The sequence below is a fragment of the Octodon degus genome, unplaced genomic scaffold (assembly GCF_000260255.1).
Source record: "Octodon degus isolate 3935 unplaced genomic scaffold, OctDeg1.0 scaffold00362, whole genome shotgun sequence".
NCBI lineage: Eukaryota > Metazoa > Chordata > Mammalia > Rodentia > Octodontidae > Octodon > Octodon degus.
Genome location: NW_004524938.1, coordinates 709462 through 723669, shown reverse-complemented (window position 1 = coordinate 723669; position 14208 = coordinate 709462). Strand labels below are relative to the sequence as shown.

At 49.2% G+C, this 14208-nt stretch overlaps 1 protein-coding gene across 6 annotated transcripts in view; it reads right to left on the bottom strand.

The window, feature by feature from the left end:
* Positions 1 to 11188, bottom strand: part of Sim1 (single-minded family bHLH transcription factor 1) — a 78412-nt gene extending 67224 nt beyond the window's left edge. The window contains exons 1-3 of one of the 6 annotated variants that reach the window (XM_004648216.2): positions 10805 to 11188; positions 9551 to 10175; positions 391 to 473 (exon numbers count right to left, since the gene is read on the bottom strand). In XM_004648216.2, coding sequence (XP_004648273.1) covers positions 391 to 473; positions 9551 to 9725 — 258 coding nt within the window. In that variant the 5' untranslated portion in view covers positions 9726 to 10175; positions 10805 to 11188. The other 5 variants (XM_023708444.1, XM_023708445.1, XM_023708446.1 and 2 more) reach the window with 5 other exon arrangements.
* Between the last annotated feature and the right edge of the window lie 3020 nt (positions 11189 to 14208).

Genomic DNA, 14208 nt, shown 5'->3' with positions numbered 1-14208 from the left:
CTTCATGGTTCTGAAGCTGGCCCACCCTCCTAGGCCTGGCCCCAAGCATTCCAGGTTTCTGTGTCAAAAGGTGACAAAAGCATCCTCTCCCTTTGGCCAAGAGTCCTGGAGGGGCCTTGTTGGGCTACTTTCTAAACCCAAAGTCTTTAATTATTCCTTTACCTCCCCCTCAGCCTCAAAAAAAAAAAAAAAAAAAAAAAAAACACCTCCATTTGTCCTTGCACACACAACTAAGAGAAGAAATTTTACCTTTGAAAGACTTGTTGGGCTGAGAGAGCCCTATCTAGGTTAGAGCCTATTTCATTTTATTTTATTTATTTATTTATACTAAAAGCCCAGCAGAACAGTAGGCTTGAAGCACACATGGCACCAGGAGACCTGTGCCTGTACCTGGAGGAGATGGGAGCCCAATTCACGGCCAACATTGTCCAGGGGACTTGTGCGACTCGAGTGGCCCCATGCCTCCCCCAGCCCTGTGGAAACAGAAAAACAAAGACAACCTTTAGGGGGAGAATGCATTTGGAAACTTGTGACTTGTCAGAGTTCATGGTTTGTTATATACGGTCTCAAGAGAAAGCACCACTGAACACCATCCTTAGTGTCAGTCCCTCTCTGCTCCCTAACCTTCACAGTGAGCTAGCATGGGGCATATGAACTGGTAAATTTTGGCGTTCTTCCTGTTGACTTCCAAGTAGAAATCAGACTTGCTCCACTTGATCAGACTCAGTTCATGGGAAAGAAGGGGGTCTTCCTGCACAGGCCAAGCGGGACCTCAAATGGCCTCTGCCTTGGACGAACCTGAGACTACACTACACCTAGATATAACTTCTGCAGTTCACTGGTGTTTGCAAGGGTGAGGAACATCTGATTTCTTAGTCAAAAATCTTAATGTTGTTTTTCATCCTTATCAAGAACTGAACAACACCTCCATACAGAGAAAGCTGTTGTGCCCTCCACCCTGCTCCCAAAAAAATGGGGGATAATGGGCCAAAGTCATCTGGTCCCTGATGACCTTTCTGATTGGCTGCAGGGCTGTAGTCATTCTCCTCATTTGCCTTTGACTTTAATCCTCTATGAAAAACCAAAAACTCATTTGTTTACAGGAGATGCCCAGCCTCTGCTTACCGGCTTCCCTGGAATTCTCCTCTTCCGTTGCCCCTCCAAAGACCCATGTTACACACCCCTCACCCACCCCACCTCTCCACAAGGAAAAAGAAGGCTTTCCCTCAAGAAAAAGTGTGCTTTTCTGCAGTTGGTTACTTTGAGGTGCTAGCAACCTTCTAACAATATTTTCCTTCTCCCTGGACATAAACCATTATTCAGTTTCTCTACTTCCCAGGTACCATCTTCTATTAACACACACAGCTCCTTCTCTCCTTGATGGTATCACATTTCGGTCTTTTGAGGCTTTACCACAAACCTCAGCACCATTCTGGAGCTGCCTAAAATATGAAGCACTCAAGAGTCATCTCTCATCTTAAAAAAAAAAAAAATAGCATAATCTGCTATATTACCTGTGTGCAGGAAGAATTTTCTTAAAAGCAGAAAAATGTTGTGCAGACCTATTGTAAACTATTTATCATTTAACACTGGAGCTGCTGAAATTATTTCACTGAATAAATGCTTTTATTCTTAGAACCACTGAGCAAGGTTGAACTGCCTTCTTTTTTCTTTTTTTTAAAGATGATCCACTTGGGTGGGAGCCAGTGTATGGTAAAGCACACAGTGACAAACACTCCCTTGTATTACGGGCCTGAAAGATCTTTCACAGTAAAACATGGAGTTAGACTTTTTAAAGGTGCTGGCCAGGAGCTGCTTCCTAAGCGAGGATAAAAGCCCTGGCTATGAGTAACGGGAGCGCCCTTGCTTGAGACCCAATAGGGTCTTCCTGGGTGTTTGCACATCTAAATAAATCTAACGATTTCCCCACCGCTCTGCAAACACGGATGCTCCCGCCCGTGACTGGACTCCCCTCCCTCCCTCGCACAGATTGACCCCTCCTGACTCCCTCTCCGCCCCGCTACCCTCCCCAAGTGATTCCACTGCCCTAGTCCCTGCCGTCCTCCGAACCATTCCTGTAGGGCACGCGTCGCGGTCACCTCTTTGCTCCTCCGGATCCAGCCAGCCTATCCTTGTTTTCTGGCACCTGTACGTTTCTTGGTACCAGCTCAAAGGTACCACCCAGAAGGGGGAGGGGGGAGTTGGCTGCGGAGCCTACACCAGAGAAAAGGCTAAAGACACTGCTGGGGGCGACCAGCGCCAAGGTGGCCCGGCCCTAGGGCGCCCTTGACGCCTGAGGAGCCCTGAAACCCCAAAGGCTGAGGCGCTCAGACAGCATTCCCACTCCTCCCGAGGCGCCAGAAGTGTGCAGAGGCCCCCGAAGAGTGCGAAACCTGCGCTGGGAACAACGAATACCTTTAAATTTGTTGAGGCTCTCCCTCAGTGACCTCCCTCCAGATAGAAATGGTGTGAAAGGCCCAGCGCCGCCGTGCGGGACGTGGGGGTGGGAGACGTGTCCCGAACTCGCCGCGGCGCCGCCCTCACCGTCGAGGGGTGGTGGCCTCAATGGTATGCGCCCCGGGGGAAAACAAGACTTCCCCAGCAGGTTAATCAACAGCCAGTGAGGGTGCAGGTTAACAAGGGCCTGCCTCGCCCTCCCCTGCACCCTCGCGGACACACACCTTTTAAGAGTTCTTTTGTTTTTACAAACAAAGGCTCTGCTTTCCGTCCCTGTTCCCCGAGGAAACATCGCAGGGTTGGGTCTGGGTTAACAGAGGCACTGGCTACCTTGTCTACCTGTCAGCTGCTCCCGAGGCAGTGCCAGGCCCTTCGGGGTGCGGAGGACACCGCCACAAGTCAGATCCCAGTCACCCCTTCTCAAACGTCTCCTAGTGACCCCTTGCCTGCTGCCTTCGGTAACGCGCTCTGGCACCCAATTTCATTTGGCGAGGGGGTAAGCTGAGATTTCGTTTCTGCACTTGACCTACCGCAGAAAATTCGCAAATCCTTTGATTGTCTGTTTAAAATGAGGAGGAAACCGGCTCCCTTTGCGGCGGGATTACAGTGGGAACAAGATCTAAAGATTCTCTTGTAATTCGGTGAGGCCGAGGGAATAGGGTTTTGCAAAGGAGAAAAGGAGCTCTGCGAGGGAGGCGATAACTAAATCGGGTTTTAGACAAAAGGATTTTCCCCAGCTAAAGTGGCCGAAGACAAAGGAAAACATAATCTATTTTGGAAGATTTCCAAGATATGCCACATTAACCTTGGCAGATAAATTTTGCTTTTCTCCCCCGCTTTCCCTTCAAGTCTGGTTTATCATATTTACATAAGTAGCATTACAAGGGATGTATCTATTATGGATCTAAAGGGCTAGCTCACATTTCACGGGAAAACCCAGTCAAGTTTCACTGTTGCTTTACCCTGGGTACGCGGTTGAGCCATTTCCATTTAAATGCCCCCTGACCCAAGGATTACCTCAATGGACTGACTGCACGGGTTTTGTAATTTCCTGAAAATGAGATTTCGATTTATAAAACAAGAAACCAATTAGTAACCAAATGAGGCGAAGTAGATCCACTAAAATTGACCTAATCCCACAGGCACCATTTAGGCCCGTTCTTGGCGAATGAATGATGAGCCCCCGTCTAGCGTGAGCTCAAAGCATCATCCAGCTGTGTTATTGCAAGCAGCAAAAATAAATTGATCGAGCTTTTCCTTCCAAATGAATTTCATACCCTTGACAACATATAGATTACAGACCAGGCATCCTCACCTCCTTGACTCAGTCAGGAAGAGGAGAAACAGAACAGCTTTTTCTGCTGTTTCGTTTTGGTGTTCTGGTTAATATATAAACACAATCTTCCCATGGAAATTGTTTCCTTCTTGTAGCCCTTCCCAGGGACTGTTACCTCCCGGTAGATGATGTACACCTTTTAGGCAAAGGGGTAAGGCAGAACGCTGGATAACGTGTTCACAATCACCATCACAACCCGGGGACTGAGGAAGAAAAGACCTAAGAGGCTGAACTTCTCCAGTGCCGCAGCAGCTCCTCCCGGCCACCGGGGTCTCTCCTGGAGCAAGGGTACGGGCTGTGCGGGAAGAGGTTGGCTCGGAAGTAATCCCACAGACCCCAAACTCCTTAAACTGCAGAGCCTGCTCTTCTTCGCTGAAGCACAATCCAACATTCCTCTGACGGGGTACAGAGCAGCCTTGGTGTTTCCGCAGCCCATCTGCGAGACTGAGTACTCTGGGAAAGAGAGGGACCCAGCATGGGCCCTCCCAGTGGGACGGAGCGCCTGGAGCAGTTTCGGAGCAGAGGCCTTTCAAGCACCGGGGCAAGGCGTACCTGCTCTCATTTACAGTACTTCGGTTGCCTCCGGCCGAGGGCTAATGTGGCAAGGCTCCCACGGGCGTCGGCGACTGTGTGCCTACCCTACAGTGTACCCTCCCCTCCCCTGTGTGCCGCGGAGGGGTCAGAGACCTCACCCCACCCAGGGAACGCGCTGTTAGAGTAAATCGTGCAGTCGCCGCTCTGGGCCCTTCCTCTATCCTTAAAGGGCTCTGTCTGCCACCCCGACCCTCCCCCCAACACACACACCGCTGAGGCTTCCAGCCCAGAACCAAGCGTGCCAGCCAAACTACCCCAACCCGAGCGTGCTGCTAATAAATGAAATCTCAGACAACAAAGGAGCGCCAGGTTCAGCCAGGTCCAGATTACAGCGGAGGACAGTTGTAATAAGGCAATGTGCGGCACTGTGGACAAGTGTCAACGACTTTTCCCACGACACTGAGCCTAGGAGGTGGCAGGGGCATGGCGAAGCCACCTCCCCATAGTCTTAGTAAGGCACAGTCGTAAGGGCAGGAGGATCCTTCTTGGGTTCCACTTGGCCTGGGAATCCGGAGGACCGCACCAAACTCGCCCTTTGAACACTGCGTTATGGAACCAGAGTCCTCTGGCAGGGCCCGGAGGACTGAGAAGGGTGGTGGGCGCACACCCACACCCGAAGGGGTGGCGCCCCAATCTCCAAAGGGAGACGTCCGGGAGTCCCTGCCCGCTTAGGGACAGAGTAGATTGTGTGGAGCTGTGGCCAGGAGACAAGAGACGCAGGACGCGGAGCAACGGGCCGCGGGCTTTGGTCCCTGGCGGAGGCGGGGTGGAGGGCTCTCATAGATAAATGTCACGGTCTAGTCTGCCCAGAGCCGCGAAGGACAAGGACTTGATGGTAGAGCCGCCCGCTGTGTGCAGTGCGCTACCCGCTTCGGGAACACACTCCACCGCAGACCGCGTGTCCTATTCGCTCAGGAGAAAGAAACAGCAGTACCTCCCCTAAGTAATTGGGATTTCCTTTCCTCGCACAAAATTTACAAGACCTCTAGGTCCATTCCGCGTTGTTGAAGACTAGACCTGAGAAATACCTGCGCCAACAGAGAAATGCGGCAAAAGTGCCTAGGCTTGAGTCCTGTGAACCCGTTTGTCTGTAAAAGTTTGAAGCTACCAACATTCCCAGAACTGAGGAACAACTCGCGGGAAAGCAGCCGCGTCCTCTGTAAATGTAGCTGGGAGATAGCTTCAGGTGGATAAGTGTGTCCTGCTTTGAAGGCACCGTACGGTAACTATGCATGGGACAGGTATTCTGTTGCTTTTTGTTATTTTTTATTAGTCGTCCTACTCTTTAAAGTATGAAGTTATTTTTAAATTGAATCTACAATTTCTATCACATAAATCTGCGTTGGAAATACTCTGCACAGAGTTTAGTTCTGCACTCCACATTTTAAGTCAACACCAAAACTGGAATTAAACAGAGGAAAGAAGCGTGAAGCATAAACTGTAGTTAAAGACTTTTAAATGAGAAAAACTTCTGTAAAAAAATAAACATGGAAACCTAATACTCAATCATTTCTCTGAGCAGCAAGAAAAACAGCCTTAAATCACCCATACACGTGGGAAATGGGACCTCCTCTTTTTCAATTCTCTGCCTTACACAGATATATATATGATGGATTCCAATCTTGAGGTGAATGTTCTAGAAAGGATCTGTGAAGGTTTAAGTGCCTTTGACCTTTGTAAGGTTTCTTTTTTGCCTGAGCAGCTAGCAAGTTCAATATTTTGATTGATTTTTAAAAGAAATTTTGACAATGATATGATAGTAGAGTGATGTTACTGGGATTCTGAATAGCAATGAATTTAAAAACCATGTGTGATTCTTGATTTTATCCTACACACCACTCTCACCAGCCAAAATTGCATTAGTGCTGAATAATGGGCATGCATTCTTTTTAGCTAAATTTGTCTCTTTTTGAATCCATAGCCGGTCCAGCCATCTTTTTTACCTGTCTCCTCCTGGGTTTCATAGCACAAAGACTTATACATTTCTAGAGCCCTCAATTTTTCCCTTGCAAGCTATTTGAGAAAAGAATAACGTATCAGTCAGGAGCTGTACACTTGTAGTGATTTCACAGTAATCGTTCCTGACTTTTTTCTTTTTCTATCAATCACCCATCAGGGCTTATTCTTAACTATTTCCGGTACCCATACTTCACTGCTGCAGCCTCTCTCCAACTCCTGAGCAGTTCAATACTGTCTACTCAGGTAAACTATGGAAAGAAAAGTTGAAACAAGTCCCAAACAAAGGCCATTAGACACTAGAGGGGAAGAAATGTATTCACTGTATTTCGCAAGTGAAGGTGGAAGAGGAATCACCCACCACGTTTTCATGATTTCTTCCTTTTTTCAAGTGTAAGTACGCAAGCATTTTTGTTTTCTCATTTAATTGACAGGCTTTACACTTTACAGGATAGTATAGATAAAATGTGAAACAAACATAAACTGAACTTGTACATTGTGGTACCTATAGTTATGTCACCAGACATATAATTATTTCAGTGTAACTTGCAAAATCTGTGTTACATGAAGAGGTTGCTTAACAAAATAAAAGTTATTCTTAAGACAATATTATGAAGGATCTGCTGTGCACTAGGATTATTTTAAGATAGATGTAAAGAAGAACTTTATCTTCAAATTCTACTTAAGTTGTACACAAAATCACCGTCATACCAAATACTCAGTTTCCTCACCTGCCTTGGATCCTTTATCACCTAAGGGATGCCTAGATTCAGTGCACAGCCCCAATTTGGCACCCCCTGCAGGCTGTGCCCCGTTCGGGGCTTGTTGCTGTTTAACTCCTGGGAGTGTTCCTTTGAAAACTCTTGTGTATTGTTTTTGTTTCTTATTGTATTTTTCTTTACTATTTTAAAGCACTGTGTTTGTGCTGAGGGTTTCTGAAAAGTGTATATTCTTAAAATTAAAACCTCATTCTATGATCCAGCTGTTCAAGGGACCCTGTCTGTCTCATGGGGTGGGGGCTGTGGGTGAGTTATGAGCTCAACAGTAGCTGGAGAAATAAAAGGCTTGGCCCACAGTTCACACATCCTCCTCTCTCCTCCCCCAAAACTCACTCACCCACTAAGGACCGGAGAGGTGGAAGGGGCCCAGGGCTCGCGAGAGCAGCCTGGCCATTAGGGGACTTCCAGCAGTAGTCTGGATGGAGCTTTCTTTAAAAATAACTAGAAGTTGCCTCTAAAAGTCCCAAACTGGCTATGAGTTTGCTTTTCGTTTCTATTTATTTAGCATGCGATTTCTAATTTGTGAGCTTGGCCCTTAGACAGGAAAGCTTGCTCTCCCAACAACAACATCCAGGTCCTCTCAAGACCACGCCTGCTCTGGGTCAGCATGAAATAGACTAGCTTCCCAGCCTGGCGACTCCCCGGGCTCTGGGGTCCCGCGTGGTGCCCGCCCTGGAGCACCGACCCGCTATTCTTCTCCTCCTGCGATTACTAGCAGCCTCACAAGCGGCACCATATGCCGCTCCTGATCAAACAGCGAGCAACATCGGCACCGATAATTGACGAGACCCGCTAGAAATCACGCAGCAAGGCAGCCCACTGAGACCGCAGGGGCTGACAAATCACTGCTAATAATCCTGTTAGGAACAGCGCGGCCAGCGGGGTTCGCAATAGCTTTATTTTTATAAAGTAGGCGTTGACAGTATAAAACACAACGAGATCTCTTTTTTAAACAGAAGGCAGAGTAGCATAATGGTAATTTTCCCGGAAGCGATTCTTAGCACAATTTGGATAGAGAATATGGGTTTTAAATACACAGATCCTCCCTCTTTTTCTTTTTAAAAACTTTTCGGGTATTTTCATGCTTTGTTTTTTCTCCTCCTGTGGTTTCCACAGTCAAATGAGAACTGTTGAAAGAACCATTTTAAGAACAATCGATTGAAAGAGAACTTTAGTTTGAGAGCAGAACTGAACTATAATTTGAAAGTTTTCCTGTAGCACCCTTGACAAATTTTGGAGCACATTTCGCAAGCTTGACACCAACAGCAAGCAAAGTGAAACTCCAAAGCCAGTAGCTACTTTCTCTTCCTATCACCATTTCTTGAAAGAAAGAAAGAAAGAAAGAAAGAAAGAAAGAGAGAGAGAGAGAGAGAGAGAGAGAGAGCAAAACAAAGCAAAAGAAAACCAAACACTTACAATCAACAACAAATCTTTATAGGTCAAATAAAAAGTTTCATTTTTAAATTGTTTCTGTTAGGTTTTGTTTGTCTATTAATGGCTCCTTTACCACCCAAAATTTTACTTTCTGAGCAAAAACATTTGTAAAATAATTTTTAAATCTGTTATTTGGATTCAAGCAAGGAATATGGAAGAGAGAAGTGTCATTTCCATAGTGAGTATTAGTAGTTCTTTTTATGTAGTAATGTTCCATGAACGGTATTTTGTTTTTATAGTTAATGTTTATAATAAAAATACAATTTTTACACCATAGCAACAGCTCAGCTTGTCTAACTAGGCTTCCTTATAATTTCCTCAGAATCTGGCCACCAACTGCTCAACCAGAAGATATCCTCTGGTTAACCTCTAACCATTTTAATCCAATCTTACACATTTTGGAACTACTCTAGTATCTTACGGATGATCATAAGGGCAGAGCTGCACATCACCAAGCCTCACAGTTTCGGATTCTGATAATGTCTTGAAAACTTAGCTAGCTCTCGAATATACTCACGAATATGCCTGTTCCTTATCTGCAGAAATATAGACGTACAGAGATGTTATTGCCTGGCTTAGTTAGCTCCATGTACATGGTTTATCTATACTTAGCAAAATGCAGCATTCAGCTTTGTTCCTGCCTTCTACGAGATACAGTTCTAACAAGAGAAATAAAACAGAAAGTCATGTTTGGATTAGTAAGTAGTACTCTCAGTTGAGCTCAGTATCTGAAGTGTTGACAAGAACACTGTCAGACTTCTCAACTAAACACATTCTGAAGGTCTGAGGAGAAAGTATCAGTGGAGAAATAGGCTAGAAAAACAACAGGAATTCTGGTTCAAGGAGGACGTTAATCAAACAGCCCGCCTAAACTTTCCTTTGTAAAAAGTATGTATCTACTTCTTTGCTCAGTGGAGTGGGCTCAATCCGTGGCAAATCCTCTCCTCCTCCAGCCTCTGACATAGCCTTCAAGGCTCAAGGCAAACTTACTTACCTTCTGGGAACACCACTCTCATTTTGAGATAGCTGGTGGTAAGTCTGATTATGGATGCTTTGTCCAGCTGCGAGGTGATAGCCGAGGGCAAAGGCAATAATTTAGCCAGTTCATAAAATTCACTGTTTTCCTTCTCTCTCCTAGTCCGAGCAGCATTTTTGGACTTTTCTTTCATCGTGTCTGGTTCCCCTTTTCTTCTTACAACGTAAACTCCACAGATTCATCCAAAACCAAAAATTTGCTTTCAACTAGAGATCATACTAGGCGAGAACACGCACGCACACATTGAATGAAAACGCTTAAGTCTGCACAAGAGACAGTGTACGGATGATAGTAAAAAGCCAGCGCAGCGAACAGAAAATACTTTCTTTGAAGACATAAGATGCAAATGTAGGAAATTTGTTCATCCACAATTTGGGCAACCCTGGAAGTCCCCGGGCATCAAATGCTGGCAGAACGCCTCAGGTTTTCTTCTATTCCGAGTTTTTTTTTACTCCGTGCTGCAAACCCGGTTCCTTGGAAAATCGACATAATACTTCCCGACGCTTGTGCTTCAGTTTCTCTGCATTTGAGGCGGCTCCAAGTCCACTTGGGAATAGGAATCCTGAATAGTTCTTTCAGACCACTGTGGAGACAACGGCATCAGAGCATAAGAAATCTGCCGCTCCGACTTTACCCCCTCGCCCCAGTTCCGAAAGCAGCCGGAAAGGGCCTCAGCGCGCCTCGGCTTTCCTGGGCAGCATCATTGGGGTTGTTTTTGAGATAAGGAAAAATCAGCATTGGGGCCGAACCCCTGTTCACATTCCCTCACCCGTGCCAGCTACAGTCTCCAGCCCCCTGGGAAGTTGCCCAAACAACAAAGCCCATATTTTCGAAGACCCTCTGGAGACGTCGGCCTCCGGGCCCCGCACCCGCGGTCCAGGCCGAGTGCGTCCCGCAAACTCGGATTCCTCCACAGCCTGCGGGCGTCGTGCAGCCCCGGCACTTGCCAGAGCTGGAGTTTGGCTACCTCTCTGCCAGGGGTCTGAAGTCTGACCAAGTCCTCAAAAAGTGGCACTTAAACACCAAGCCCTTGAGGACCCCCGAGGCGACCCAGGGCTCCCCCGCCCCTCAGAGGCAGGGACTCCCGCTGGCGGCGCAGGTTAACAGGTGGCACTGGCGACAGCTCCCCCGCGGGCGTGGGGCGAAGACGTCCACGCCTCGGCTGGCCTCCCCAGCGAAGAGCCGCTTCGGCGTGGCTTCTGCTCCACCTACCTTCCGTCCTCGCTGGCCGCCACGGGTGAGGTGGAGCCCGCCTCATAATTGCTCTCCCGCCGGCTGGCCGCCCCAGCCACTCCCCGGGCCTCTCCGCTCTGCACCGGCAGAGAAGAGCTGAGCACGCTTACATTCGATTTTCTAGCTAACGAATGCTGGGGGGCGGGGGGAGTGGGGGGTGAGTGCGTTGCGGGAGGAGGAGGATGCGGGCTTCGGGACGGGCGAACTGGTTTTAAAATCCTCCTCCTCGGTACTTGCTACAAAGCCAGTATTATTCCTAATTGGAAGCTAAAAGCGCCCCCCACCCCCCCGTAACTTCTTTATAGCTCACGAAATTTAGCTTCAACTTCACTCCCGGGCTCCCTTTCTCCCGCCTTCCCTCAATGCCACTCACAAGATCTCCTGCTTTCCATTGGCTCAGCGCTCCAGAGCGAGGTTCTCATTGGCCAATCGGGTTGAATGACTGGGAAACGCCCTCCCTGAACCCTAGCCGGCTGCTCCAGGCTCCGGGCGCGAGCAGCGGCTTGGCCACCAATGAGCCCTGGGAGCCGTGGTACCCCGCGCTCCCGCGGCTCCCAGCTCCTGGGTCCTGGCATTGTGAGCTCCTGGAGCGTCCCCGGCTCCCGGCGGCCGGCTCTCTGGGCCTCAGCCCAGCTCCCGACTGGACGCTGCCTCAGTGCTCCGCAGGTTCGGAGCACCCAGCATCGCCTCGAGATTCCCGCGGGAGGGTGGCGGCCGGGACGCACGAGGCCAGCCTTGAGCTTTATTTTGTCCCAAGTTTCTCTGAACCCAGAGTGACATCAAATTCATCGCCAGAAGAAATAAATACAATGCTTAATCCAAAGAAGTGTGTCGTTTTGGAAATGCCTCGGGCTCTGGGTCTGACCTGTTCCCTGTGGAAAGGTCTAGGGGCGGTTTGCCCAGGGAAGCTGCACGTGGACCCCAGGGTAAACAGGTCCTACTCGGGCCAGCATGGGCTCAGAGTGACTGATATAGAGATGCCTCTAAAGATCCGCTACTTTCAACGTCAGCAGGGTGGGTTAGGTTTTGTTTCAGGAAGTCTGATGTGAATTTCCTTAGGATAGGAGACTGTCTGCAAGAGTGAACTTAAAACATTTACGTGCCCCTACTAGTTTATTAAACGAATCCTCCCAAGTAGTATTGCTGACAAATTACAGTTTGAAAAACTCATTTATATCGCCTTTCTCTCAATCTGAGAACAGATAACAGGAGGGGAAAAATCCCCGAAAACAATTATTGCCGCCCAGGAATTCCCACTGGGTTTTGGTGATGCAAGTGACAAAGTTCTGCTCCTGGAGGTGTGTTAGGCGCAACTGTCTCTCCTGTCACGAAAGTATACACGCCCTTGACTGTGCACTTGTCCCCCAAGTTTGCCGCTCATTGCTGCGGAGCAAATACTTTGAAGAAGGGCGTGTGCCACTCCCTGATATTCGGAATACCCTCAAGATTGCTTGTTCAAAAGCACAGACATCTGCCATCTTCCTTGCCATCCTATAGTAGTAAGCCTGGAGGACAATAGGAGCTTTCTGGGGTTATTTACACATCTGGGCATCACCTGGCAAGAGGAGGTGAAGGTTCTGGGTAGAAAGAAAAACACAACGAAGTAAATATAGAGATTTTGTAAGTGCTTCTGAGCGGGAACCGACTAATGGGCTTTAGTCCGGAAGGAGGAGTCGTTTCTCCAGTGGCCGGAGCCACTCCAGAGACATGGCTCTGGGCGGCTCCGCCCGACTCGAGATTCACTGTTAACAAGAGGTGGCTTGTAGGGTTGAGATGCAGTGCGGCTCGTTTATACACTAAATTTCAGGAAGAGCAGGAAAGGTCAAGTTAGCTACTACACGGGAAGCGAGGGGAGGGAGGCGCGTGGAGAGCTGGAGCAACCTTTCGTGACCCTCGTCATTCTGCCAACCTTGGGATAGGATGGGGCCGCCAGGCTAAGCGATGACACTTTGGGGTTAAACGAACCCCTTTTGTATTCGGATTGCTTCAGGGCGGATTTCATTCAGGTCTGTGGTTGCGTTAAGCCTTTCTGTACTTTAAACAGCGGGCAGGTGTGGAAGTGCGCCTAGGTGGGAAACCAGTCTGCACTGCGGGAATGGGCGGAGAGGGGGCGCGGAGTTCGCACCGGGGCGTGGCTGGCCGAACCCGGAGGGAGTGCAGTGTTTTGCTCTCAGAAGCAAAATGGACAAACGCATGTGGAAGTCTTCACACCAAAGGTCGATGTCAGGGCGGGATGAGGCAGTGGAAGGCGACTCCAGTGTCCAGAGGTCGTTTAATAATCAAAGTGCATGCTCGGCTCAAGGGTGCCGGCCCCTCGCTAAGGCCTCGGCACACGATGGTCGGAGCCGCGTTTATCGTGAGACTGAATCCGCGCAACACCTGTTTTACTAATCTTTGAACTCAGGTTAGAGCCTTCTCTCAGCTCCTTTATTCCGCAGCTTGGCCTGGGGACTCGGCTTAGCATCCTCGCAGGGAGCCTGGCTCGCACGGCCCGGCCCGCGAGCGGGGGGCGTGAGCCGTGACCCAGAACCTCGGGTGCCTCCCTCCTGCGTGTTCGGAATTTGCCTCAAGCACGGGCAATTTTAAACAACTTTTTTTTTTTCTTTTAAGGTTGGGGAAGATAATTTTACAAACCATTTTGCCAGTGTCAAAGGAAAGGAAAGAGGCGGGCGCACGCGAGCCACTAATGCCGAACCCGGATCCACGCAGCCCCTAGGCCACCCCCTGGCTCAGAAGCTCTGCGCCTCCCCCGAATAAGCATCTCCCTTCTCCCAACACTCAGAAGGGCAAACAGCCCAGAGGCAGGACGACGAGGCTCCCCTGAGAGTCCTTTCCGCCCCTGAGGTCACCCGGGACTCTGCCCTCTGCAGCCCGCGCTGGCAGCCAGGTGCCCACAACTCCAGCCCGAGGGGCGGTGAGCGGGCGGCGTCTCCTGTGAGTACGCAGCGCTCCTGAGGAAGGGGAGGCGGCTCCCAGGGCGGCCTGACCTCTCTTCCACACCGGGCAGAGTCCAGACTAGGGCAGATGAACTCTAGGGTGTGAAAGAGTACGCGGGCAGTGATCGGAATCCCAGAATGAGCTACACAAATGGGTTTTCGTGCGGTGGCCCGGAAGTGGGCACATTGCCATTGCCAGTCTCTGCTCTGGCAGAGACCTCCGGCCTGCGTTCTGGTAACTCGGCTCTGCTATCGGAGCATCTTACAAAGCTGGGGTGCTTTCTGCCGTCTCTCCTTTTTTTACAGACTGCCAAGGGGGGTGCACACATGCGCTTCTCCACGCTCTTGCATCACATGCACGAGTGTACAGACAAGAATTTTACCCAGTGGTCAAGGTCAAGGATGAAGGGTATATTTATAATCAAGCTGCAAAATCTGAAGACAGTC